We start from the raw sequence: 27,941 nt of genomic DNA on the forward strand, positions 1-27,941 counted from the left end.
GTGTAAGTGACAGCAGTAAGTCTAGGAATGGCATTTTCCAGTACACCCTCGGTGGTGGAAATTTATTAAATAGATTACTGCTTATGAAAAAGCCTTTGTCTTTAACTAGGGATCGCTTGACTTGAACAGTGAGTTCAGGGAGCTCAAGGACAACTTCAATGAGCAGGTGGTGTTTGTCTTGAGCCCCCACAGAAAGCAGGATATGAGCAGGAACATCCAGACGATAAATACTGTGTGCAGCTGTGTCATGACAGTAACCCCGCCGCACTCGGGCATCTGGCCAACGTCCCCGGCGTACATGAACCTTACAGATCATGAGATGGTGCACACCTGCGCTTAACCTAAACTTAAAAGTTTGCATACACTAGGTGTGTAAACTATTTTTGTTTTTCACTTAGTATAAAGGCGGGCAAGCTCCAGGGCCGGGCCAGAAGCCTCGCCTATGGACGGACGCACCATGCAGGAATTTTCCCCATTACCAAGAGACTACTGGCGCTGACTGCAACGGGGCTTCCCAGCTGAAGTGTGGGCCTGGATGGTGTTAAGGTGGTAAATGGTGATGTATCCTTTTCTTAGTCTCTGTAACACTTTGCAGTAATGATCTGATGCTTCATTCCTATTGCTCTTTTATCATATAGTGCATAATAACTAGTAGTTTCCTTTTATCATATTGCATGCTATTTTTTTCCTTTATAGTGTAATATAATAAACTGCATTTGTTCTTATATTTGATTTGGAATTCACTTTTGCTAGGTATTCAGCCAGTCAGCAAAACACCCTCCCAGTAGCAAGAAGTTTCAAAGATCTACTGAATCAAAGCTCACAAGGTCACACGGAGCCTCTCAATGAACCTGTTCTCCCCTACTTCATCTAACTGCACCTTCAATTCATTCAAGCACTTGGCCACCAAAGGGTTCTGGGATAACAGGCTCTGTCATTTAATGACACTGAATTACATGAAAAAAGTTGCACTTCAGTGGTTTGTTTGTTTGTTTTTTATTTTGATGGATGTTCTCTACTTTGTGTACAATAACACAGGGAATAACCACTTCTCATTCACTTTCTCTATACCATTCATAATCGTACGATATCACACCTGAGTCATCTGTTTGCAAGTGGAAGAACTTTTGTTTATTAGCCCCACCTTGCACAGAGCCATCCGTCCTCCTCACCATCCCTTTCTCGTTTTTTCCAGCCCTACCAGACTCCTTTTGAGTATTCCCAACAGGATGGACCAATGATTTCTACAAAGGAAGAGGGACAATTCCTGTCCTGTTTTCAACTTCTTTTCTGCTAAGTACTAAGATTTTATTCGCCTTTATGAGTGGCATTAATTATCAAAGATGTTGTGCAGACAGCTTTCAACAGTAAATCACAATTTTTAATTTTTATTATTTTCTTTTTTTTGAGTGGCAGTAGTGAATTTAGATCCTGTTCTTGTGAAATATATAGGTGTGGTTGGTTTTCCTCGTATGCAGTATTTGCACTTACTGACACTATATTTATCCATCCTTTCAAAACTGAAACATTCAACTCTGTGAGATCATTCCCCACTCTTCACAGCAGTTAATATTTCACAAGGCACCTCTGGAGACCATCCAGTCCCACACCCTGCTACAGCTGGTTGCCCAGGACCATGTCCAGTCAGGTTTTGAGTATCTCCAAGGATGGAGACTCCACAACCTCTCTGGGCAGCCTGTGCCAGTATTTGACCACCCTCAATATAATAAAGTGTTTCCTTACACAAAATGAATTTTCTTGTGTTTTGGTTTGCGCCCATTGCCTCTTGTCCAGTCATGGGCACCACTGAGCCGACCCTGGCTCCATCTTCTTTAATGTCTCCATTGGGTATTAACACACATGGACAAGGTCCCCCTGAGCCCTCTCCTCTCCAGGCTGAACAGTCCCAGCTCTTTCAGCTTCTCCTTGTGTGTCAGAAGGTCAAATCCCTTAATTATCAAAAGTCGAATTAATTTGACCATCCTAAACATATTTGCAAAAAATGCATCATCTCACTGTTCACCCTTTTTTCTGTATCTATCTTTTATATATGTACTGAACATACACCTATGGGATCAGGGGTCCATTTACTCCGTCCCAAAGCTGACAATTCCTAAATATCGTTTTCTGTCTCTTAATCAGTTGCTAATCTACAAGAGAACTTTCTTTTATCTCAAGACAACCTAGCCACTTTAAAATCTTTTGGCATGAACCTTGCCAAAAGCTTTTGAAAATCAAGGCTAAATTAATTCACACAGTTGCTGAATTCTTCAAAGCATTTAATAAATGCTCAATTAACAAATCAAATGTCTAGAAAAACCGCACCGACTCTTCCAAAATTTATCATCACATATTTAGCCCTATTTTTTTTATAATGCCTGACATTTTTTTTCAAAATATAATTCACACTCACTGGACTATGCACAGCATGCTTTCTAAAACTGCCCAAAACTCCTATTTGTCCACCTTACACTTTTCCTATACTAAGGGGGATTTAAGGTCCTATGCAGAAGATGCTAGTCCAGAAATGCTATGCTATTGAGGAATTTTGGTTTTAATCATAGTGGCTTGGTTCAGACTGTTTTAATTTATTTTCTGATGGGTGGTACTGTATTTATACTGAGTTTGGAATAATCTCCATATCTCATAAGCACTGTATTCTTTTTGCTGCTCATTTTACATACTTCTTTTAGAAGAGACAGTGAATGGTGGTGCCTCTACAGAACAGATTTTCGGATTGAAGACTCCAAGCCCGTTTGGTTGTTCCTTATAAGGATGCTTCTCCACACTCTCGTTAAGCTCATTTTCCTCTAAACCCTTTAAAATTTTATGCTATCCATTTTGAAATAGGCAAACCAGAACTAAAAACAGCATTTAAGGTGCTGGCACACCAAGGATTCATAGTTGAATCAACGTATGTTGTCTGTTTTGTTTCTTCCTCTTCTAATGATTTCTAATATTTGGTTTGGGTTTTGGAAGCTCTTGAGCATATTGAGTTTTCATAGAATGATCTACTTCAACCCCAAGATCTTCCTCCAAAGTGATGATGGTCAACACAGAACTCATCCTTTCTTTTTCTGGAGTTTTTTCTGGATTTTTCCTCATGTCCATCACTGTATTAATCTACATGGACTTGCACATGCCTTTCTACACTCAGCTTCTTATGGTCTTCCTGCAATTCTTCACACACATCCCTGGTCTTTATTACCCTGAATAATTTAATACAATTTGAAAGACTTGTCTCTTCACTATTTGCTCCTCCTCTAAAATTACATGTTGAACACACATATCCCTGTTGAACTCCTGTGGTAACACCCTCTACTAAGAAAATAAACATTTATGTCTATTGTCTGTCATAACATGCAATTTTGTATGAACATAATGGCATTTGTACTTACCCTTTGGGCTCAGCAGTGTCCTTAACAGCCTTAAGAATTTTGCTTTAAGCTTTCTAGAAATCCAAACAAACCATATAAACCCAACTCTCTCTCATCCACATGACAGTTGAGCTCAGTTAATCAAAGCATTTTACTATGCAATTCACCTGCACAGTTGATTGACTTATATTTCTACTTGAGATTTACCGCCCAAAAGAGAATTCTTGTTCTCTAAGCAACTTTTCAGATGTTTGTCATTATTTTAATAATAGTATTAAATGTCCCAAGGAATGTTGCAAGGAATTTGTTAATAAGAAGTCTTAAACCACTGCCAATTATAAAAGAAACCTATAAAATTTATAGGTGGAATGTTCAAAATTAATAAACATAAACAAATACATTTTTTAAAAAGGAAAAAGTCTTTAAAGCAAGGAGAGTGACAGTTTTCAAATAAAAATTAGGAACTTAAGTGTTCAACAAAATTCTTATACATTTGGAAGGCTGTGTGTGGCTGTGCATGGCTGTGTGCACATGCGTCGTGGACGAATAACAGACAGCACTGTAAGTACAGTTCTTCATAACCCTGATTACAGTGTACTGGTAACTCTAAAAACTTAAGTAAATTACAATTATAAGGAGATCTGCACACATTTACTTGATGTCCATACCAGAAAAAGGAAACAATTACCCACTTTTAAAAGGCTGGTAACTTTCTGGCACTTCCTGACTAACTCTGTAACTCATTTAGGCCAAACAACTAGGAAGATAAATATTTTTCTAGAAAAAAATATAACTCAAGCACCTCATACATCTATGTATAGTGAGAAAAGACTATTAAAGTATCTCATATAAATTTTCAGTAATAGAAATTAAATCAAACCGTCTTTGAAAATGAAGAATTGCACCATCTTGAGAGGGTTTAATTATCCTTCTAAAGCCACTCTGCAGTGTTATTCAACATAAGAATTGTACGATTTATAGCGCAGAGAGTCCAGTTTGAAAATCGGAGCCGAATGTGAATGAAAGAAGTGACAGAAATATCTCTTGCTTGGTGTCCTGCAGGGCTTACAGAGGTCACACAGAAGTGCTGAGTCTGGTGATGGAACTACATTTATTTATTCCAAAATTGCATGGCTCAAATAAGTCCCTTGAATATATACGCATATATATAAATATAATGAGGCTGTTTCCTTCAGAATGTGTGCCTGTCTTAGAAAACTGTGACACTGATATACTAAGACACTAAAGATTGATTACACTCTCCTGAACCTGGTGTTTTATACCAAGCAGCATATGCATAACATTATCGAGCTGGAAATCTTTCTCATTCACCATTATCAGGCAGGATTATCAAAGATATAGATTAGTTATTATATTTGTCACTATCATGCATATTTTCCAGCCTTCTTTTATTAATGTACTGAGAAAAAAAGGAAAAATCAAACTGAAGGTCTCTTTTTTAAAGACAATTTTAACATGCACTCACAGAATTCTCTTAAAATTAAAATGCAGTGGTGAAAGACGGAAGGAATATGAAGAGTTTACATTTCTAATCAGTCTAAATTCAGACACAAAACGTTGGCCAGCTCTGTGAACCAGAGCTGAGCCTACTGGGTTTTATGACTGTGGGGTCATAAAAATGACCAGGATGCCTTCATTTTCAACATCCTTACTCGTAAAAGCATATTTATTTGTAAGTGTGCACAAAACACCATCTTCAATATCAGTCACTGGTCAGTGACTGCATCAAAAGAGTGTGTCATTTAACTTCTTTCTCTGAAAATGAAATAGCAAGTTTATTTATCAAGTAGAATACTGCATAGGAGGGAGTGGGAGCTGCCTGCTGGCTTGACTCTGAAGACTCACCACTGGCAGTAGCTTTCCCTACCAAGAGTCTGCGGTCTGTCATGAGATCTTCCTAAAGTAAAAGCCCTCTTGCCTGTAAGTAATGCTATTGCAGCCTGGCAGAAAGTCTCAATGAAATCTATCAAAGAAACCCATAGAAAATTACTTTCAGTGTTCCAGCATACACACCAGCCTTTTTCCCAGCGAGAGGCTGAGGGCAGGGTGAGCAGCATGCACCGAGGGAGAGTGCCAGTGGGAGAAAGGGGTCTCATGCACCAGTGCTGGGACTGGAAAGGAAGGAGCCGCGAAAGCACTATGCAACGGCTTCCTGAAAATGCCCTGAGCGAGCACACTGACCTCTCATACAGCGCCTATCCATGTTCCACCAGGTAACAGGCTTTCTGCTTATTTGTTTTCCTCATTCCATTGGTAGATTTCATCTAAAAGTAAGTTACTTCAAACATCTACTCCTCTAAAACGTCAAACAGTGTCAAAATCACATCCATCACAAATTGTGAATCATCTTCACATCAGACATTCAGGTCTGACTCATTTGCCCGCAGCAGGGATAGCATTCTTTATCGCTAAAGTCCCTGTAATGGGAAAGCCCATCAGTGAATGGACAGGACTGACTGTGAGCTACGCATAAGTCTCCCTTGCAAGTCCAAATTCACCTAACATCCACACTTATTTCAGAGTTTATGCCTATATACAAACATAGGGTGAAAACATTTCTAGAACAGAGCACACTTGCTGTCAGATTTTTGAGGCTTAAATCTTTGCTCGCGTGGCCTGAAGCGGAATGTGCCAACACATCCCTATGTGCCAGCAAGTATTTTAAGCCTACTCTGGACACTTGGGAGCAACAGTTAGCAACAAGGATGGAAGGTCATTGCATTTAATGTGCTTTTGAGACTGTTTTAATCTTGCAGTTGGAACAAAGCCTGAGACGTTCCGTTCTTCTGACAGGGCCTCTGCTCTGAAGAATTTCACAGGCAAAAAGGATGGCTGTGGCTCACCAGGCTCAGTGTTTAGGTCAGAGTTTACCTGAAATAATTGAATCAGTTGAAAATCTTATTTATCAAATGCTTCCTATAATTAATTCCATTAATTTACATTTGTAGACATTCATAATGCAAAGATTAAGGTTGGTACGATCAAAGAGTGAATGGAAGTGTTTGTGTCTGTAAGCACCAGAAGAGCGAGCAGACCAAAGAGCTACAAGAATCCCCCTTATTGAAAATAAAGGACATTTTTCCAGGACACTGTTCCTGTGTTGTTTATGTCAAGGCACAGAGGACTTGCCAGCAGATGACCATGCACTGTGCCACCAGGAGGATAACATCCAGATTGCAGCATATCACCCATACTATTACTTTTCCCGTTAACCCACCCAGAAAATAGGATATAGGCATAGCCTATATACTCCAGACAAGTAAAAACATACTGAGAGCTGATGACTCCTAAAGGGCATAAAAGATCTGTCCATAAACTAGCCTGTCATCTCCAATCAAGAGGAACCACAGACACAGGCTAAGAACTCAGTAGCTGTCATACCTTTTCCCACGCTGCACACCAGTGATGCTCAGCAGAGCACGTGAGTGCACACATCTTCGTGGTTGTGAGAGCATGGGTGTGTGAGTGAATGGGATGTATGAGGGGGTGACTGTGAGCTGAAAAAAATCAGCTTATTTGGAGATTTTGTAATTAGATATCACCTTCCCTTTCCCAAAGATCTCACATTGAATTTTGCTGCATGAAATACCCTAAAAATTAAGTGGTATAAAATAAGTCTTCAAAAAAGCAATGTTCTATGCTTCCATGACCTATGCAAAGAGAAGAAAATTGGCCTTTTTGTTTTCCCAAGTACATTTTTGCAGTCCATCTTAAATATGAAAAGCAACTTCTTTAGTGAAATATTAATGCTGACATCATTAGCTATGTCTAGCTACATTAGCTACATCTAGCATCTAGCTACATACAGCAGCATCTGCTTGCATTTTGCAGATGCTTGGTTTTGACACATCTATTAAAATATGCATGAGTAAGTGGTATTCTGCATTACACCTGTATGATTCCAGGGCAACTCCATTAGCATTACTGACTGCACCAGACTAAAGATGCTATGGCTATCATGCTCTTGTTTCTTGTTTGTTGTGGGTTGTACCTTTTTTTAGATGTGTATACAAAATCTTAGAGAGCGCACACTCTGTATAAAAGCTAAATAAAACGGCATCACCACCTTGCTAGTCTATTATGAAATACCAACCTTCAGTGACCTTATGGTATAAAAGTTACAGTGGTTTAGGTAAAAAAATCTAGTTAAAGAAAGACGAAGGGAAGAAAATGTAGCATTTAAACATATGAGTATTCAAGAAGTTACAGACAGATTTAGTAGACACATTAGTGCATATATATAGTATAGAAAGCTTTAAAAAATAGGAAAAAAGTCTCAATAATATTGTCTGTAGTAAAGAGAAGAAATTGTGAAATCAGGACATTTTTGAAGTTCCTACAGAAATTCACCTATCCTAATGTTAGATGTCTTAGTCTAATACCCAGAGAAGGGCAACGGGGCTGGTGGAGGGTCTGGAGCACAAGGCTTATGAGGAGCGGCTGAGGGAACTGGGGTTGTTTATTCTGGAGACAAGGAGGCTCGGGGGGGACCTTGTTGCTCTCTACAACTACCTGAAAGGAGGTTGCAGGCAGGTGTGGGTAGGACTCTTCTTCCAGATAACAAGTGACAGCACAAGAGGAAACAGCCTCAAGTTGCATCAGGGTAGGTTTAGATTGAATATTAGGAAAAATTTCATCACTGAAAGGGTGGTCAAGCATTGGAACAGGCTGCCCAAGGAGGTGGTGGAATCAACACCCCTGGAAGTGTTTAAAAATGCATACATGCAGTGCTTAAGGACATGGTTTAGTGGTGGACTTGGCAGTTAATGGTTGGACTTTGAGATCATCTTAAAAGTCTTTTCTAACCTAAATGATTCTATGACTCTATACACTCTATATTAGGAATGGAGGAAAGCAGGCACCTCCAGAAGGTGAGTTGTCCAGCCCATCTTAGACATGAACCTCTCTGGGTATTTAATTTCTTGCCTTGCCTATAAAGGTCACCTACAGTGACAAACTGAGAAGTAAATGTGCAATGTTTACATGGATAAAGTTATAAGGGCTTCGTCTGCCCTTATAACACAGATCACCCCCCACAACACATTGGAATACTCCTTCAAGGCTTTCATTAGTTTTCCTCAGTGAACATGTGTACCCTAATGTTGAAGCATAGTCCACCCCCAGTACTAAGATAACAAACTATTTTTGTAATATCCATATTTTTAAGTTTTTTTCATGACCTTATTGTTTACTTCTTATATAAGGTAGTTCAACTCTTCCAAGTTCTGCAGAAAAAAAAAATCCCATCCACTGTTCTTCAAGATCTTGCAAAGCAAAACATAAATCAAACCTTTATTTGTGCTAAATGCCAGCAAAAGTATCTCTTACCTTCCCCTGCCATATCTTTACTTATGCTGGAAAGAAAATAATCCTTAAAAGAAAAAAAAAATTACTTTCCAAAACAAAAAGTATATTAATATTAACAAAATAATGACTTTACCTATTATAACGTGCATGCCAAGTCTTGCCAAATGCTTCACAGTTTGATAACCAATTCCTTTAGCCCCTCCAGTCACTATAGCAACCTTTCCATTTTGTGTAGGGAAAACTATATGAAGAAAAAAAATAACAAAAAAAAAAAGATTAGTTCACAATAGTAACGCAATTAAGAAGTTAAAAAGTATTTTAAAGACGTATATACTTAGCAGACTACTCAAGCCAGGCCAGTAAACAATCTCAGAAGCAGACTCTGTATGGAAATAAAAACTATTGAGCATCTGCCATTATTTACTGCGCTATAATTTTCCAGTATTAACAGATCACAAAAGACTGAGGTTGATGACACAAAAGACAAGCACCCAGTTTAGGAAGTTTCCCATTTCTATTTGCATGCATGTCATCATACTGCAGCAATCTGGCCTTTAAAATTTTCACCTTAACTTTGTTACAGAGCAAGGTGACAGCTGTTACAAGTCAGCTCAGGGATGGTTTACTCCATGCATACAGGGAAAAAAAATTAATTATCGGCAGCACGATATCCTGAAGACTTCTTAAATGATGAAGGACAGGCCAGTAGCATGGGGGAAATAGCAAAGAGCTCAGCCGCAGATGACATCTCTAAAGGGCAGGAGCCAGCTGACCTAATTTACCTGCATAACTGAGCACTCTCCCCATTGAAAATCACAGGGTCCTGCCCCCAGATAAGGAGGGAGCAATTCTCTGCATGAAAACCCCCAACAACTTTTCCCATCCATCCCATCCCTCTCCTGCAGAAGCCAGCACCCCTGATGCCCACAGTCGGCCCCACACCACCTGCACCCCAACAAAAGCTCCTTAACCCAGGGCAACGTGCAGCCCAGCAGGCAGGGCTCATTCCTCAAAGGCCCTCTGCTAGGGGATGCTTAGACCTACGGCCTGTGTCCCCAGGCAGCCCTTTGACCACCAAATGAGCCAAAAAGTGGCTGGGATGGCCCCAGCAGGGCGGCCACCATCCTGACTGTGAGCTCTCATGTCAGCTGTGGGTTGCCCACCGCATCTCTCCAGGATGGAGGGAGCCCTCCCACCAAAGGAGAGCAAAGGCATTTTAATCTAACTGCTTGTGGAACACACAAATTAGGTCAAATATCAAATATGATTTTTTTATGAGGTGGCGAATCTTTCATGTGAAGTACCATGTGGTCTTCAGGTGACCAAGGTGAATTTCTGTCTGCTTTTTAGAAGAAGCTGCTAGGTATCTGTACGGAGAAAACGGCGCTGAATATTTTATCTTGCCATGGTGCAGTGTCCATAGGCAAAATTACAGATAAAAAAAATGTTAAAAAGACTTTAATCTATCAAAGGACTTTCAATTTTGATTTCTAGGTTTTTAGGGGATTGCTTTGTCATACAACATAAACTCATATTTTACATGGTTATGAAAGACAGAACTGGTGCTGGCACAAGCCGCTTCCTTCACAGTAACTTCAAAAAGGACCCAGATTTCACCTTTTCTGAAACACATAGTTCTTTCCAGCACAATTCAACATGAATTTCTGTTCTCTTCAGGTAATGACGTGATTCTTCCCATCCATGCAGAGTGAGAATTGGTTGCAACTATCTGAAAGTTAATTCCTGTTACAGTGATAGCCATGCATGTAGGTTTCCTAATACATATAATCTGAGCTAAATAAAACTTTCGCAAGAGCTTTCCCAAAGGGCTTCAGTTTAGTTACAAGCAGTCCTGCAATTTCCACCAAAAATACTTTTCATAACAAACTCTAAATAAAATGCCCACGTTCTTTTCAATAGTTAAGCCTAGAAACTAAAGCTAGACCTGACACTAACTTGGGTAAGTCGTCCACTCGGGGTAGTATTTCTTAATTGCTTATTACTTTACCAGACTTGGCCCTTTTAGATTATGTTTTCCTGGTCTGTTCTCTGCCAGTGAAGCAGAAAACAAAAGGAAAAAAATACATTTTTGGAGTTTTTGAAAATGCAGACTGGAAATAAAGACTTTAAAGAGGAAGAAAAATGAAAGTTCTTAGTGTGAAACAAGTTGTCACCTCTATGTGAACAGTCTTTGTGCCTCAGCATGACCAAATACACTTGAAATTTGTCAAGGACATACAATGTCAAGTCCTTTCAGCCATGGAGTGAAAAATCATTGCCTGAATGATTTGCGTTCATAAAAAGGGGGACCAGTACATGCCCACTGTTCAACATTTTAGAACACAAGAAAACAAGAGCACATTGCCTTGTACCAAAGGTGAATTGAGAGGAGACACGACTGTCTCATAACTGGGAACACAGCAATACTCTGCAAGACGGCAGACAAATCTGAAACAAACTATTTTTTGAGCTTTTGTTAGGTCAAAAAGTTCAAGTTAACATTTTTCTAGTGAAAAATGAATTCTTGCAAAGCAAATCCCTCTTCACTCAGTCAAGCCCATGCTGCAAGAGCCATTCTGAGGCCTCTCCCAAGGGGTCAAACAGCTTTAAATCTATACAGGGAGCACTGGCATTGCCTTGGTGTTAAAGCAGGAAAGGCCATTTCTGGCCACGACAGATACTCGTGTGAATTTTGCATGTGACAACTGCATATGTACTTGTAAAGAAAACGTCAGCTAGAAGGCGAAAATGTGATCTGAAGTCCACTAAGCAATTTTTTTTTTAAAGTTTAGTTAATCCAATCATAAACTACATTGAAAATTCTGCTGATACAATAGAGCGAGTTGCACAAATGAGAGGCTTGCTTCCTCCCCAGAACTCTTTCTCCCCATTTATCCTTCATCCCCTTTCACCTGTGCATTTCAGTATAGAATCTGGAGAAACAAGGAAAATGAAGTCATTCCCATTTTTGTTTATTTCACTATAGCTGAAAAAACATACTCCAACACCAACAAAAGGAATTTGTTCAAGAGAAATTGCTTTCCTTTAGGCCTCTCACCACACTGCCAACCTGACATTTGGATTTTGCGTGTTGCATACTGGTGCTGCCACTCATTTCCATTACTGCACCACTATAGCTACCTATTGAATAAGAAGTGACATTTCAGTGCAAAATTAATTCACTTAGAAGAAATGGATGAAAGAAAAGGAGAAAAAGAAGTCAGGACTGGGGAAGGCGCAATAACACGAAGGAAAAATGGGAAGTCAGAAGAGCAAAGCGGTAACAGGTATCACAGCGGTGAAATGGCGCTTAGCACAGGACAATGAAAGAAAATGCCTGGTCCTACCCTGTCCATGAGGACTGCAAAGAACAGGACAATTTTTGGTCCCAGCAGCCACTCAAATCAGGTACATTACGAACCTGCAATGAAGAGCAGGACAGATGCACAGACTCCACTGCAGAGATGCATTCAGCAAGATCCTATATTACAGAGAGCTTTAAAACAGGCCTGTTTGTGGCAGCTAGCTCCAACGGGCTAAGGAAGCACCCAGGGAGGGAGAAATGAGGGCTGCAGACACATATATGAATGGCCAGTATCCATTTTATTTACAGCAGGTACAGTATACAGCTTCTACATAGCATGGTTTTGAATAGACACAACACTGCATGTCACATCTCAGTGTATCAGCTCACTGCAGCCAAACAGGAAAGACAAAGAGAAAAACTGAAATGCATCTTTCAGAGCTGGGGGCAGGGGGGAGGAAAAAACAAAACAAGCAAAAAAAAACCCAACAAAATAACCCCATCAATTAATTCTTAACTTTTATTTTTATTATTCTTAATTTTAATCTGCAGAAAAGGTGTACTGTTTCCACCGAGACAAATACCTTAATGTAAAATGAATCTCCATGAAAATGAGACACTGTTGGTTCTTACACCGATAAAAGTGGTCAAGATCAAATCCAGGCTGCATGTGTAAGCCAGCGGCAACTACAGTGAAAGGCAGGCTCTTGGTGCCTTGTTCCCACTAGAACTCTGCTGTTGGGTAGAGTTTGCAAAACACTCACCTTTTCAGTGTGAAAACACCTCTTCCATGATGAAACTTAACATCGAACTTTCAAAGCAGACCTGGGCTCTGCCTGGTGTTCCAGCAGATACTGTTTATTTTGGGTGAGAGGTTGAGGAGCGAGCGTGGCCGGAGGCTGGGAGCCCTCCAGGCAGGAGGCAGTGGAGACTCACTGGCTTTGCCACACTGGGGATTTTCCCTCTGGTGCTTCTTGCACCTCATTTAAAACATCCTAGCTCTGACTCTGCCTCTGCTCCTGGTAAGTAGGCAGATACTGATCTCAATTACACAGGCGTAATGCCAGTGCTCTCACCGTGGGACAAGAGAACCGTACAGTCCTGCTGCTAATGAAATCCCATGACCAAGCTGTTCATTTCCCTTTGTGTTCGGCGAAGCCAGCCTGCAGTCCCTAAGTGCTACTTTATCACGCTGAAGTCTGAGAGAGGCTTCTCCCGGGGTGCAGGTTCTGCCTGTATCCCAACACATTTGGAAGAAATAAGCCTGTCTACTTTGCAAGCGGATTAAGCTAAAGCAGAAAAATAAGGCAGATTTAGTCTGTAATAAATATGTCCAGATGTAAAGCTGTTTTAAAATAATTGTTGTCCTTTTAAATATACTTCTCCTTAATCAAAAATAACTTCCATGCACATCCTAGCACAAAGCTGACACTATGAAGAATTTAAGGCAATTCTGTAAATTTTTACAATAGCAATTTTTAAGGGGCTGTCAAGATGTTCCTGCAACTGCCAAGACCACCAGAAATAAAACAGACCGTAGGCTCGTATCAATGACCACCTCCATATCGATGACCAGTTCCTGCTGGCAAAACCTCAGCTCTGGGGTAGGGATGGGGTTAATTGAAGTAGCCAAATCAACACAGGCATTAAACGTTGTTCTTCGCAGAAACATACCATGTGAACACAGACAATGCAGAAGCTCAGAAGAGCTCCCCTTAAGAGCTGCTTGCTTTGGCATTCTGTAATCTTTACAACACAGCCCAGTTAAGGCCAAAAAAAGGAAGAAAAAGGTATTATTAAAGCTTTATTAAAAGTAAATGACATCAAATTTTTACAAAGTTCCATCTCCTACCCTATTAATCTAGCATCTGCATTGTGGAACATTCTGAGTCACATGCACATTAAAATGTAATATCTTTATATTATTCTCTTCATCAAATCCTCTTTTTAAGACATTGGAGGCCAAAGGCAGAATTTAGATTGTCTGAATCAGTCTCCAGTCCTCATCAGGCAAGAAAGACAAGTGCTGCTGAAGGCATCCAAAGAGCTGGTCAGAGGAGCCACCCAAGAGGCACCACACTGGGACCTGCCTGCACCTCCCGAACTGGGCACACAGTGTAGGGACTTTGGTGCCATTTGCACTGAAGAGACCCCTGCAGACAAATCCTACCAGTTAATTTTTTCCTTCCTCCTATACCTGAATAATTTACATGCAAATATTATGCCTGAAGGTAACGGGGAGAACCACAGGTGGGGGGAAAAGATATAATGAAAAAAAGAAAAACAGCCCCAATGAATATTTAGTTTGATGACCGAACAACAAGAGCCAAGTTTGGAGCTGTTCCCATACAGCAACACCAAGTGAGAAAAAGAAAGCAAACTAATTGTCAGTCCTCATCTAATGCCACAGGACAAGGCACCATCGAGTTTTTATAGTCGGCTGAAGAATTCATACAGCTCAGTCTACCACAGAATTATTCTCCACAAAAATCTCTTTTTCCTTGATTTACATGGTGGTGATGCTGAGATTATAGCCATTAACATCCCTTTCAAAGCAAATGTAGAAAAATGATTCATTTGCTGCTCCGAGAGGCAACCAGTGGACTGCTGGGGAATCCACGCAGCTTCCAGCAACAGCCTTCAGTGTGTTAGATGTTACAGTCACATCTCTGTAAACTTCTGTTTTGGCAGAAACTGGGTAAACAGAGCCCGGACTCAAAAAGTCACCCCAGCACTATCCTAACCGAAGAAAATTTCTGGTACTCAAGTCCTGAGGAATAAACCACACAATGTTTTTTCTCATACAGCACCAGCTTTCACCAGTGGAAAAGCTGCATGTCCTAAGCATGTCGTAAGCCTGTGCAGATGATCTTTCAATTGCAAATGGTCTTTCCAAATTTGCACACCAAAATATTTTCTGCCTCTGCTGCTTCCTATCACTTTCCTAAGGAACATCAAAATGCAATCAAGATGGAAGGCCTTTGAGGCTGGAAACCAGGTAGGTCACAACCAGCCTGACTTGTCCTTCTGTGAAGAGGTATCCTGCTGGTTTCAGCAACTGAGGCCATCACACCTTCACTGATGAACAACTGTCATGTGCACATGCAGATCCACTGGCACATGACCAACAGGTCCATGTACCTCAAATCCTTGGGCACATTGTGTAAGAGTGATTTATTTGCCCAGGGAGAGCATTTGTTCTAATTTTGCACCAGCTAGGTGATGAGCCTCCTAGCTTTTGTCTTACTTTACTTCTGTAGAAGTGAGAGTTGGGAATTACGAGCAAATGGAGGTACCAGAGACAGGATGGTCCTGGAATCACTCATGGGAAGGGAAAGGTGTTGAAGAACCAGAACAGCAGGAGAAACCAAACCATGGAAATGTGTCCCTTACCCTACAAAGGCATAGTATCTCAAGGTGCTATTAATGGAACAGCAGCAGCCAGATGGCTGTAAGAATTTCAGCAGCCAGGGGAAGACCTAATTTAAGAAGCCTCCCACACACCCATCAATAGAGAAGACAGATTGTTAACAACCACTCGCAAAACCACAGCAAAACCCCTGGCATCCGTAAGACCAAGTTTTCTGTTTAACCATTGCATAAGGCGCACACAAGTCCTAAAACGCTGCGTGCCAACAAACAGTAGCTCACACTTACCCACACTGGAAATTCATAGAAGCTCCATCCCCTGTATTTCAGGCAGGGATATCCGACACGGGAACACACATGCAGCCCGTGCCTGTGAAGCAGGCATTTCCACAATACAGCAGAGCTCTCACACACACGCAGCATGGACAGTCACTGGACCAGCAGCAGCAATTTGTCTGGGCTGCCTGGACACCTGGAAACCCAAGCAGTGCCGTGACTCAAGCCAAGGCACCACATATCTAGCAAGCCTGGACAAACGGCTAAAGTGTATGAAGGCAGCAAACGACACAAAAGCAGAGGAGCTGACAGCTACGCCAACAGAAAAGCAGCATACTCACCCAGCCAAGGAGCTAATGTGTATCCTCATCCCTTCCTGGCCTCATCAACATAGGAACAAGAGATATCTCTCCAGAGTTAGCACTAAACATCTGCTGAGCCAGACTAATGATTATTTTTTTTTTAATTGCCAATGAAAACAATTTAAAAAACGCCAAACATTTAATTCTGCTGTAAGTTTATAGCATTTGTTTAGCTTTTTGAAAAGCATGCCAGCTTGCTTGTAGGGACAAAGTGATAACATTTTCAGGCAAGATGTCAAGCCCTTCACAGAAGCCAGATACAAGATCCCAAAATCAATTCCAGGACTCATCCCCAGATATCTCATTCAACACAGGAGAAAGTCATACTAAAGGATTAATAAGCAGAATAGCTCCTCCTCCTCCTCTTATTTTTCAACTCATGAACACACTGGGGAGCCTTGGGAGGTATTAGATAGCAACAAGTATTATTAGAGCTCACTATCCCCAGACCAAAGTACCAGTATCCACAGCAAGACCTAACTATAGTAGAAGAAATTCACATATTAGAAAAGATGCAAGACAACCTGGTGCAATATTCACAAGAAAGATGTGATGGCAGCATTACAGTACTGGAAGAAATATTTTTTTGCTAAAGAAAAACAATGACACTCTAAATAAGGCAGCTTTTCAGAGCAACAGGTTTTGGCACTCAAAAATCCAGGTCCTGTGATAAGAGATCTTTCTCGCAAAAATGGGAAGCGGGGTGGAAAGCTGCATTAAAAATCTCATTTGCAAGACACATCTATCTGCATTTCTTGTGGTGATTCCTGGAAAGACAGGATAAATACCGATAAAGGGAGAAGTGGGGGGGGAACACAGGGTGTGGAAGGGGAAGCAGAAGAGAGTGTTAAGACTCTCAAAGACACAGGAAAATATTTTTATTGTCAAAAAGAGGTTATTTTTGAATGCTTCAGCCCCCCTCACCCTCTCTTCGCTTATCCCCTGACTTCCAACTATTTAGCTGAAAGAGACACATCACTAAGCAACTTAAGACACCTGAATCATAAATCTTTGCATGGTGTTATTGTCCTCAAGGCAAAAAAAAGTCCAATGAGGCGACCTGCACAGACAGCTTGGCCTCCTGCTATTTATGGGTGCAAATCAACTGTGGTTTGGTGCGGGAAAGATGGTGTAAGCCAAGGCACTGTAACCACAGACTGGTAGAAAGGTAAGCTATGGCTACTGCCAAAGTCATCCGAAAAATACTTCCTCTGCGCTTGCTCATGTATTTTCAGTGCCCTGTTCTCTAGAGTGTGTGACTGGACTTTGCAAGGGAAGAAGTCCTGCCTGGTTATGAGAGCCAAGGGAAGCTGCATTTTCACACATCTTTCGGCTGGACCCTGAGTTCTTTTGGTTTATTTGTCAAATAGAATCCTCAGTGATATTGATCCTGGGCTTTGTGATGCTGCTAGACTTGGCAGAAGGGCTGCACAGACAAAAAGGTAACTGCGGTTTTCAAAAACAATATAGGTGGCAATTTTCTGAACTGGTTTATGCTGTCTTTGCTCTGACTGCGAAGAACCTCTTCCTCCAATAAACCCGACACAGACCTTCTGTATCATGCCCATTGACCACACCAAAAAAAGCTGAATGTTACCCCCGCCCAAGAAAGCAGAGGCTGAGAATGGAGAAAACTAAAGAGGATGGTTAATATGGGAAGATTTCTTGCCATTTCTGAATTGGCTTTCTCTAAGACAATGGGAAACAAGTCTGCATTGAAAAGTGGTTTGATTAAGTATATATCTGAGCTTTTTACCATACAAGTTCAGGCTGATTTTGACAGAGAGATATTAGGAAATTTGATCCCAACGAATATGGAGCTGCCCTAAGGTGAAAGAAAGCAAAAGTAGAAGGGAGGGTGCAGTTCCCGAGTCCTAAATCTCACTTCTGGCCATGTTTGCCATTCTCGGGTACTTTGTTCCCTTAGCCAAAACTCATCTAAAGATAAGAGATTTGAATCTAATTTTGATGAGTGCCAAACAGATAGATTGAACACACCATTATACAAATCAGACAGTTGGGAAATACCACAGTGCACTATTAAAATCTACTAAAAATTCATCAGGAATCCAGGTTTGCCCACAATGCGCTCTGGGAGTAAAGTTCCCAACCAAATGTATAGGAATAGCAAAGCACTTGATCCCTGGGAGGAGCTGGAGAGGCAGGGGTTAGAGAGAAAGAAAGAAAAAAGAGATGGAAAAGTTGCTTTAGGTCTACAAATACAAATTGTATTAATGAAATTATGACTCTGCAAGTTCCAAACGGGCATCGAGCAACTTCTGCTATCACACACTGATCCTTATCTTAAACATCCTTGCTATTCTTGGCTTGAGACAGCTTTTGCCAGAGAAATACAAGTCTCGAGACAAGGATATTTCAGATAAAGGCTGATACCACATATAGACAAACTTGTGCAAGAATATTTGACACCAGACTACCCACTGGCGTTACACCACACATGGCATTTTTTGCTCCAATACGCAATCATTCTGTCTTGGGGAAAGATGCCAACTAGGGCCTCGAATGAGGCCATGAAACGCCACCTTCACTTGGAAGGGAGGGCTTTGCTGCCGTGCAGCCAGGTACGAGAGGTGTGCGGGACACCGTCGCGGTCCGATGGGAGCGGCGGCTGAAGGGCACAGCGCCAGCGGGGCTCAGCCAGGGCGATCGATGCGTGAGCGCTCCTGGCTTTGCTCGTAAAAGGCACTTCACAAAATCTAATGCAGGGCTTTCTGAAATAAGGACAAGAGGGTTGTTGCAGTCCTATGAAGAAATTCTGGTAATTCCTTACAGTATAGTGGACAGCCACAGCCTGCATGTGACAGATTGCTGGTCTTGTCAAAAATACCAGGAGAAGAAACTCGACACAAGCTCCAAGAGGAAAATAACCATCCCTTACATATGCATATATTTAAAGGAACCATTTACCCATCTCATTTCTTACATGGGAAAATACTATCACAAGAATAGAGAAGGACATATTTCCATTTGTCATGTATTCTCTGCCCTGCTTATCTTTCATTCCTTTTATATATTTACCTATTAAATCTTACTCTTTGGCTTTCTTCTCTTTCACTCCAGTCACACGAAAGATAGGGAAGTTACATACAGCTGTATCTTCAAATCAAGAAAAAGCATCTGGTTATCTTTTGAACAGATTTACTAATACTTACTCCCATACTCCCTCCCTCTGGGCAAATGTAACTGTACAATACCTCAGGCAATGTCATTTTATGTAAAACTTCCCAATGCTCTTCAAGTCATGTCACCTTGTAATTATATTTTTTTCCTGTTGTGAAATAAGAGATGAAAAAGAGGAGCTCATCCCAGGAGATTTAAATAGGGGTAATGGAAATAGCTCTGCATAGTCTAATACCTGCAGAATGAACTTTCCCATCCTGCAAAAGTTAAGAGACATTAGAAATATTTTTTTTTCATTCTGTATCAGGAACCGAAGATTATCCAGGCTTCAAGCTTTTACAAACACCTAAGAAGTAGATGCAGCTCCATGTCAGAATGGTTTACATTCCTCAAGATGTAAAAAAACATTTCAAGCCCTTGCCCTCAGTCATACCCCAAGCATACAAAAGCCTTCCCAGCATAACACCCAATCTAACAGCAGAAAGTTTCAGTGCCACCAAACATTTGCCATTTAAAGACACATTTCCTTCCTCCAGGCCATGCTCAGCAATCCAGTGACAATTTGTAAGAAGCCATAAATAGAAAAGAAAGTGAAATGTACGTAATGCCAGAAAATGTCTTCTCTCAGAAAGACCACGTCCCAGCGATCTCAAACAACTTGACAGTTAATATGCAGGCACTGTGGCACAGAATTCCTAAGGGATTTAAAATTTCATATCTACCTGTGAAAAATTAGCATTTAGGTTACAGTTTTGACCTAAAAAACATGTCAATGGTTTGAAATGACAGTGAGTTTGAAATGCTAAAAAAAAAAAGAATCGGCAAAGAGTGACATGCCTGTTACTCCATTATGACCTGAGTAAATGTCACAACTGGCTGCAATGCAGAAACTTCATTTTAGATGATTGTAAGTGCTGGGCTGGTTGTTTCACAACAAAGAGACCTCTGCAAGGGGAAAAAACAAACAGCACAACAAAAACCCTGCTGCTACTCTTGATTTAATCCCAAATAAAGCAGAAATCAACCCAAGCAGGCAAGCCCCCACACCTTCCACAGAAGAAAGGCTCTGTCACAAACCTTCAAGTCTGGAGAATATTTACAGTAATCAAAGCTCAGAAAATGCTGAAACTCCAGATATTCATCAGCACTTTCATACGCAGAAACTGAAGCAGAGAATGATCTTACTTACGGTCAAACTGGAAAGACTGATCTACTTACAGTCAAACTGGAAATCCAAACCAAAAGCGAAATAGTTACCTACTTTTTAGCATCTCACCACAGGAATTAAAAAGCCAACAGAAAAAAATTTATACTTTGCACTATGATCCATACTTTTCAAAAGACCAAATATTTTATTTTCAATTTTCAAGATAGTATTGACAGTATTATTGTATTCCTAGACAGTACAGGATATTGTATCACAACCCCCAATATCGTCTTTACAGCTTCTATTTGTACCGCTTGTGAATTCCAACACCTTTTGTTATGACCACATGCTATTAAAGGATTGAATTAATCATTCCATCACTTCTTGCTCAGAGCGCAGATGGAAAGATACAGCTGGGCAACCAATACATCATAAAAGTCGATTCTTTAAATATTCCCTTATTATATTAGACGGGGGGGGAGGGGGGAGGGGGGAGCTGGCAAGATCATTAAGAGTAGTTTAAACTGCATCTCCTCTCTTCCCAGAGGCAGAGAATGTAATTTCCATATCCCAATCAAGCTTAAGAGCACCCAGCTGAAGGTCACATTCAGATCTGCCTCTTGCAGCCAACAAAATGCTCTGCTGCCACTTAAACAGTCCCCTTTGCTTCCCGTGGCTTCAGCATGACAGTATTTACATCTAACGTCAATAAGTAAGCAGAAGTCACAAGTTGGTATACGGAACTTAAAAGGTAATTGAAAGTTTCTGGAGTACTTCACTTCAGAAAACTCTGCAATCACTTGTGAACTTAAGTGCTTGTTATCATATACAAAGCTCCAGTAATTAGAATCAGGAAAAGAGATACAAAGTGATTAGAGATTATTGGGAAAAACCTACTTAATAGGACGCATAGCACATAAACCAATCGATACTTAAAGCTATGGCGACATACCTGCAATTAATTAAAATACAAAACATTAAAAAGCACATTTCCAAATTAATAAAATTGTCAGAAGCGACCAACAATCAGAAGCCATGACAGCATCATCATTCATGTGAGAAAACCCTCAGGTGCTGCTGGCTTAATAAAAAAGATGGAAAATAGCCTCAGCATCCCTTCCTCTCCCTCTCTGCCCTACCTCCGCATCCTTCAAACCAGCCCCTGGATAAAACATTTATTTCTTCGGCTAGGCAGCACCTGGTGAAGAATCTGGACAGTGGCAAAAGCTGTCTGCAGACCATCACTCATGTGTGCCCATCTGCCCCTCAGTGGATGCACCCAAAGCAGTGGCTCCAAGGAAAGTCAGGCTCACCTTGCTCGTGTGGGACAAGAGGATGGAGACAGGGCAGGCACTTGTGGGGCTGCCCAGCCCCCGGGGGAGCTGCCCAACCCTCCACTGCCACATGCCACCTCCCAGGACCACCTCCCAGCTTCCAGAAGCACAGACTCATGATGGAATATAGCTTGGGGGGTGGGGGGGTATTTTTTATTATTTGTTTTTAAGATGGGAGTTTCACTGAACCCCCCAAGGCCCTGGAAGGAGCCTTTTCTATAGGCAAAACTGCTTAAAAATCAATTCTAACTTGGAACAAGAAAGTATGAAGGGCACATACATGTTTTGTCTTTAAGACAGCTACAACTCTTACTTTCCAAAGATGGCATTTTATTCATTTTTCTCATTTTATTCAGTTTTCACAAGGTACCTGCTTTGCAACAGACAGCTAATTTTTTTGAAAGATTTTTTTTAAAAAAGTAGACATTTTTATTCCTCAGTGAAAAACTTGCTTTTGAATGAAATTTTACAGGCCATTATTCTAATGCAGACTCACAGAATTCAGGGAATTAGTTAACTTAAAAGAGCAGCTACCGTGCATGCTCTACAATTGCTCTTCATCAAAATTGTCAAAAGATTTTTAATATGCAGTTACCACACAGATTAAAAGCTCTCAAAGTATTTCTCCATATAAGAGGCCACCATTCCACAGTGTCATTATCTGCTATTAATATTTCAATTAGAGAGTATCACACTCCTCTGAAGAAGCGCAACTGCTCGCAAAACAAGTCCCAGTATTGATAATGCTCCAGGAGTATGACACAGACGTCCTATTTTTGTTCCTACATTTAATTACCTCCTATAAATAGCTTTTGAAATTTTTAAGGGAAAAGCTCATTTCACACAGAAACACGCGTTGACTGACACCTCCCAACCACCCTGCTTGCAAGGGGTGAAGGCTGCAGGCACCACCGCCGGCCCTTCTGCACAGCCAGGCTATGACCTCACTCACCACTACCTGATGTTACCAGCCATTCAAACAGGTCAGTCCATCACAGTGCGCCCCGTCAGTGCTCCTAAGGATGTCAGACAGAAATGCCAGCACTTTTGGGGCGTCAGCGCTAGCGCAAGCAAGTCTCACACGTGCTTTCTGTTGCATCTGACCACAGGATCGAGCTCAAACCACGTGGCCGTGCAACAGCCCATTTGGTGTGAAATGCTCTTTCAAGGCACAATTCCCTCTTCTTATCTGAGAAAAAGACACTTTATTATGACAGGTCTTACAGTCCCATATTCATTATGCCAAGCTAATAATCAACTTTCAGTGAAGTAGAGCCACCTCTCAAAGGACAGACCTTGCCAAGCTGATGGACAGCAGTTACCTATCTACAGCACTCATACTAACCTCACATTAAACAACAAAAAGTTAAATTACATTTAATTTCTGTTTGATGCTAAATAATTACAATAATTTGCATGACTTTTTTTTTTTTTTTTTTGAGAAGCATAAAGGAATTTAGCATTTAAACATATCAAGGGGAGGAAAAAAAGCTTGAGGAATAAAAGCTTAAGAGCTTGCACTGGCTTATGCAGCCACTCTCTGCCATTTCCAATATTTCTCCGTTTAGGGCTTTTTCCACCAACATGCAAGGCTTTCAAGCACACACTTTCACACTTTGTGCTGACTTCTTGGTGATTTGAAAGATGTAACCCTCAAATGCAGTTACTATTCCAGACTTCAGCCTTGTGTCTCCATCAGCCCCCTGTAACAAGCAGTCTGAACAGCCAGCCTGCTCACACTGGCTCCTCCAGTGGGGCTTTGCCACCAGTTAGAACCTCTGTCAGAAAAAATCATGGTGATATAGAAGGTAAAAGGTGCGCAGCTACTTGCAGGGAGAGGAAAGGGAGTCCTTCCCATCTCTGCAAGCTGTACCAGCAGCTACTTACATCAGCATTCATTATATTTTATTGCATTTGAAGCTTTGCAACTTTCTGTACAGAAAACCCAGCAGTGCTGAAGGTTACAACACCTTCATTTTGGCCACAGTACCACCTCCCTCCCAAGGCACGCGGGGACATCTGGCTAATGTCTCTGTGCCCTGATGCAACCTGTGACCAGTGCAGCTGTACCAGCAAAAGCCCACACTCTGCTCCAGACACAGTTACTGGCATTCCAGATTTTGCCTGGGGAAACAGAAAAACTTTGTTTTACTGAATAAGCTGTTCTTCTGCAAGTGTTTCCCTGCTCATGCATGTGGCACCTTTGCAAGGGAGTGCTTTGTCCAGCACGACAGCTCAGCAGCCAAGCCAGCCCCGTGTGTGTTCAACCTAGAGAAGACCAGTGTTCAGGTAAAAAAAGCAGTAGCTAACAGTCAAACCCAAGGCAGAGAGGAGTGATGTCAATACGAAGAGGGACACCCAGAACAACTCACCAGGGTCACACCACCTACACCTCAGTGGCAGCAGTGACGTTTCTCCAGGGGGAGCAGGCGTTTTGCCAGCCCTGCCTTTCCCTAGTCCTGCTGCTGCTGCACATGCCAGGGACCAGCAGGAAGAAAAGGTCTCAGCATCTCCTCCTCCAAACCACCACTGGCCAAACTAGAGGAGCATGCTGTAAACCCATTTTGACACAGACCCCGACGCATTTGCAAGCAACAGATCCTGCCCACAGAGATGCTGTTGGCAGTATGGCCATGCCAGCCACGCTCTGCCCACTGAGCCACTGCGGTGGTTCCCGCGGCTCTCGGCCTCGGTCCCCATCATCGCAGCCCTCAGCAAAACCACATGCCAGCTGACAGCCAGATCGCGCTTGTAAAGATGCCTTCTCCTTTACAGCAGAGGGTAGCAGCTTGGAAGAATTTGAACTGAATAAATTGGACCTCATCGCTGAATTACAATCATTTTCTGTATATGTATGTGGATATGTACACGCTTTTCTTTTAAGGAAGAAAAAGAATGCTTTGAAAATTGGATTAGAAGACTGGGAAGTAAATCATGGTTTTCACCTGTCACTAGAATATTTTATGACTGGTTTTAATGAGCGAACATTGAGAAAAAAATTAAATTATTTTAAAAATGGAGATGGAAGAGATGGATAGAAAATATGCTACACTTAATAGCAAAAATCCCAATAAAGGTCATTAAATCAGTGTATAAACAACTAAGACCATATGACACTGTAGTATAACCCTAACGGCCATGCTCAAGCTGAAATCCAGGCTACCCCATTGCCCACATATTTTATTGTTTTATACGCTCTTCCCTGTATCTTCAAATACCCCTTTCCTCCCTGCAGTGCTGGATGCTTTCACATAATAACTTCAAAAGATCAACTGCAAAAATAAACCCATGAGAAACTACAGACAGAATAAAGTTACACGCCTACAACCACACGCAAAGAACTCTGATAGCACCTACCAGGCACTACCAATGGCAGCATCTGTAGCTCTTGAAACTTACTTCTGATTCCAGTTAGTTGTTCTTTAAATATCTCTATCATATAATTAGGAAGTATAGCATCATTGAGAGAATGTGGATTTTGCATTTCTTGACCTTTTCCCTACTAATTTTCAGCAGACTATTTAATGTTAAAATCGTATACCGTGCAGTGCAGCGACTCCAGTTATGAATGCACAAGTAGGACTGGCATATAGGTGGTGGCGTTAATTAGCCCAAAAGCACTCCAACAGGCAGATTAGATGATATCTATATTCACACTGGATGGCTTTATTCGCTAACAAGATGTTATTTTGAAAAAATATGTCCAAGAAGCCCTTGTATATCTGCTATAAGAAGCATTTCATAGCACAAACGTTTATTTTTCAGTTATCCAGGTTATATTCAATTTCCAAAAAGCCAGCATTTACTGCTTGCTCTGCAGGCAGCCTGTTCACTGGGATACATTCAGTAAAGAAATTACAAGCTCATCTCTTCACTGCGTTGGTCCTGGTTTGCAGAAAGTGTAGTGCCAGTAACAGTTTATTTTGAAAGTCACCTTCATTCTGTGTAATTCATAGACTGTTGCATCCTTTATAAGCCATTTGGAATGGTACCACTGAACTTATTTTATAGAATGAGGTCTGATGCCAACTCATCTGTGATTTCCTTAGCCAGGACAGGTTAACGTGTTCGTTACAATACTGCCGTACAGAACTATCGGTTTCTGCTTTAAAAATAACCTGCCTAAGGCAGACAGCATCTTCTGGGTTGGCTTTGTAAAGCACTTGGCGTACGGGCCCTAATTATCAGGTGTTTTAGTACAAATCGCTAACAGGGAGCATCACCCCCCCCCTGCTGCAGCACACCATGCCTGGGCAGCCAGAGGTGGCAATCAAACCCTTGCCCGCAGCACAGCAGATTAAAAACTTAATCCCAAATTCATTGAACGCTCATAAGGCTCATTAACTTCAACCCCTGGTTTGTGTGTGAGAAACACTGGCATAAGATGCGAGGTCAGGAGGTGACTGAGCTTTGCTTTCATCTGGCGTGACTTAGTTTTCTCACGCTGGTGAAGCTCACGTCACAGAGGGTAACTCAGTGACCTAGGAGATGCGCATTTCCTCGTGGAGTTGGAGGGTGTTTAGTTACATCACCATGTCACCAATGTGCCAACAAGAAAAAAGAAAAACAAAAGGTTTTAACTGTTCCCTCAAGGTCCTCCTTCAGAAACAAGTTCAGTGCAGTTTTTAGGTCCAGCTTTCCTTTTTTTTTTTAACCCAGTCTAACTTAAAATATCAAGTAATGTTAGTAATCATGGTTAGACGTTCCCTCAGACAGCGAAACGCCAGTCTCAGAAAGCATACTCGGTCAGAAAACAGTCAAAGCAGAAGCATAGCAGAGCCAAACGCTCTTACTCAGCCTTACACAACTCAGATGGTGTTTTGGGTAGGATGGGGGATGTAGTTTTCTTGCCCAATGCGTTTTCTGTGAAACATCAAACCTCTCTTAGCAGAGCACAAATACAGTGATAGGAAGGCAAACGTCAAAGGTTTATTACAAAACTATGGCACCTTTTTTTCTTAAAAGCAATCCTGATGTAAAGCAAAATATCATCACTTTTTTGGTTATTTCCTTTAGCAACAGTAACTGTCAAATATTTTCTTCCCTGGATGGCGATAACCCCATTTAAACCTTGCTATGTTCCACCACATCTGCAGCTTTAATGCAGTATTTCGTACACTACGATAAAGCCACAAACACGAAATCACTGTCTGTAATGACATCTGTCATTCAGAAACTGCAAAGATGGGAACCTTGAAACTGGCAGACAAGTTTCTGGGAACACCAAGAGGGGACTGCATGTATGTATGTATAATTTTGACATTTCTACTCCGTTACTGCCCAAATCTTGACTCTTTCCCTGTCTGCAAGGCAAGACACACAATCTTAGTGACACAAATACCAAAATATTTCATAAGACTCTATGTATTCAATGCACTAAAACCTTTACCATAACTGAGCTGAATCAAGAATTACATGTCAGTGCCCGTGTATCTCGAGTGCTACTCCAGCACTGAGTGTGGGAGCCCCAGGTAAAGTGTTTGTGGTGGGACAGTATCTGCATGGTCTAAGCAAACTAACGTAATACGACTCTACTACAAAAATATCTCTAAAAATAACGTCACTGGGTCTATGCTTACTTCCCCCTGCCTTCCGGCCTTGTGAAACTTTGAGACTGCTTCAGCACTCACATTGAAGACAAATAAGATTTCTGGTTGTGCAACTTGTCCCACGCAGGCAGCCTCATGGTGGAGTCCACACAAGGTACTGCATGACTCAAGACCTCCACCCATCCAACTACCCTGGCTGTAAAACTCAGCTGTTCCTCAGCTGAATTTCTACAACCTTTGGTGCCTTCAACCAAAGCGTGACTGAGTGGGATTTGGTTACACAACTCTTTTTCTGATGCAAAGGAACAATTACATTTTATAGCTCACTTTCTTGAGCTGCAGCATCTCTAAGGCTAACAGTTTGCTCTATCACCTAACGAGCAGATGCTACTCCAAACAGCCCCAAAAAAGCAGAGACACAGACTGACTGCAGAAGTTCCCAACTGCACAACCAGCTAATGCTCCGAGTCACGTATCACATTGATTGGCATACTACTGACATGAAAGCAAAGGGCACATATCCTTTGCAAGGTACCATCTGCCCATCTTTAGACCCAAATGCCCCACTGGCACAAACACAGCCCATCGCCCGCCTCTTAAACCCATCAGTGCTTCAGCTGCGTGAGCACGAAGCAAACACCCAGCCTGCCACCTCTAACGCTGCACCCCCATTTGCCTTCTTCCCTTTGTTCTACATTAACAAGGAGAAAAAGTTCCAATTTATCAAGGAAGGAAGGACCAAGCAACAGAAATG

At 41.5% G+C, this 27,941-nt stretch overlaps 1 protein-coding gene across 1 annotated transcript in view; it reads right to left on the minus strand.

Moving 5' to 3' along the window:
- Positions 1-27,941, minus strand: part of ZBED1 (zinc finger BED-type containing 1) — a 180,599-nt gene that overhangs the window by 121,149 nt on the left and 31,509 nt on the right. Inside the window, exon 2 of the mRNA XM_080376064.1 lies at positions 8,839-8,946. Within this exon, the coding sequence (XP_080232190.1) occupies positions 8,839-8,946 (108 nt within the window). The remainder of the gene's footprint in view (positions 1-8,838; positions 8,947-27,941) is intronic.

The sequence above is a fragment of the Falco punctatus genome, assembly GCF_963210335.1.
Source record: "Falco punctatus genome assembly, chromosome: 2".
Lineage (NCBI taxonomy): Eukaryota > Metazoa > Chordata > Aves > Falconiformes > Falconidae > Falco > Falco punctatus.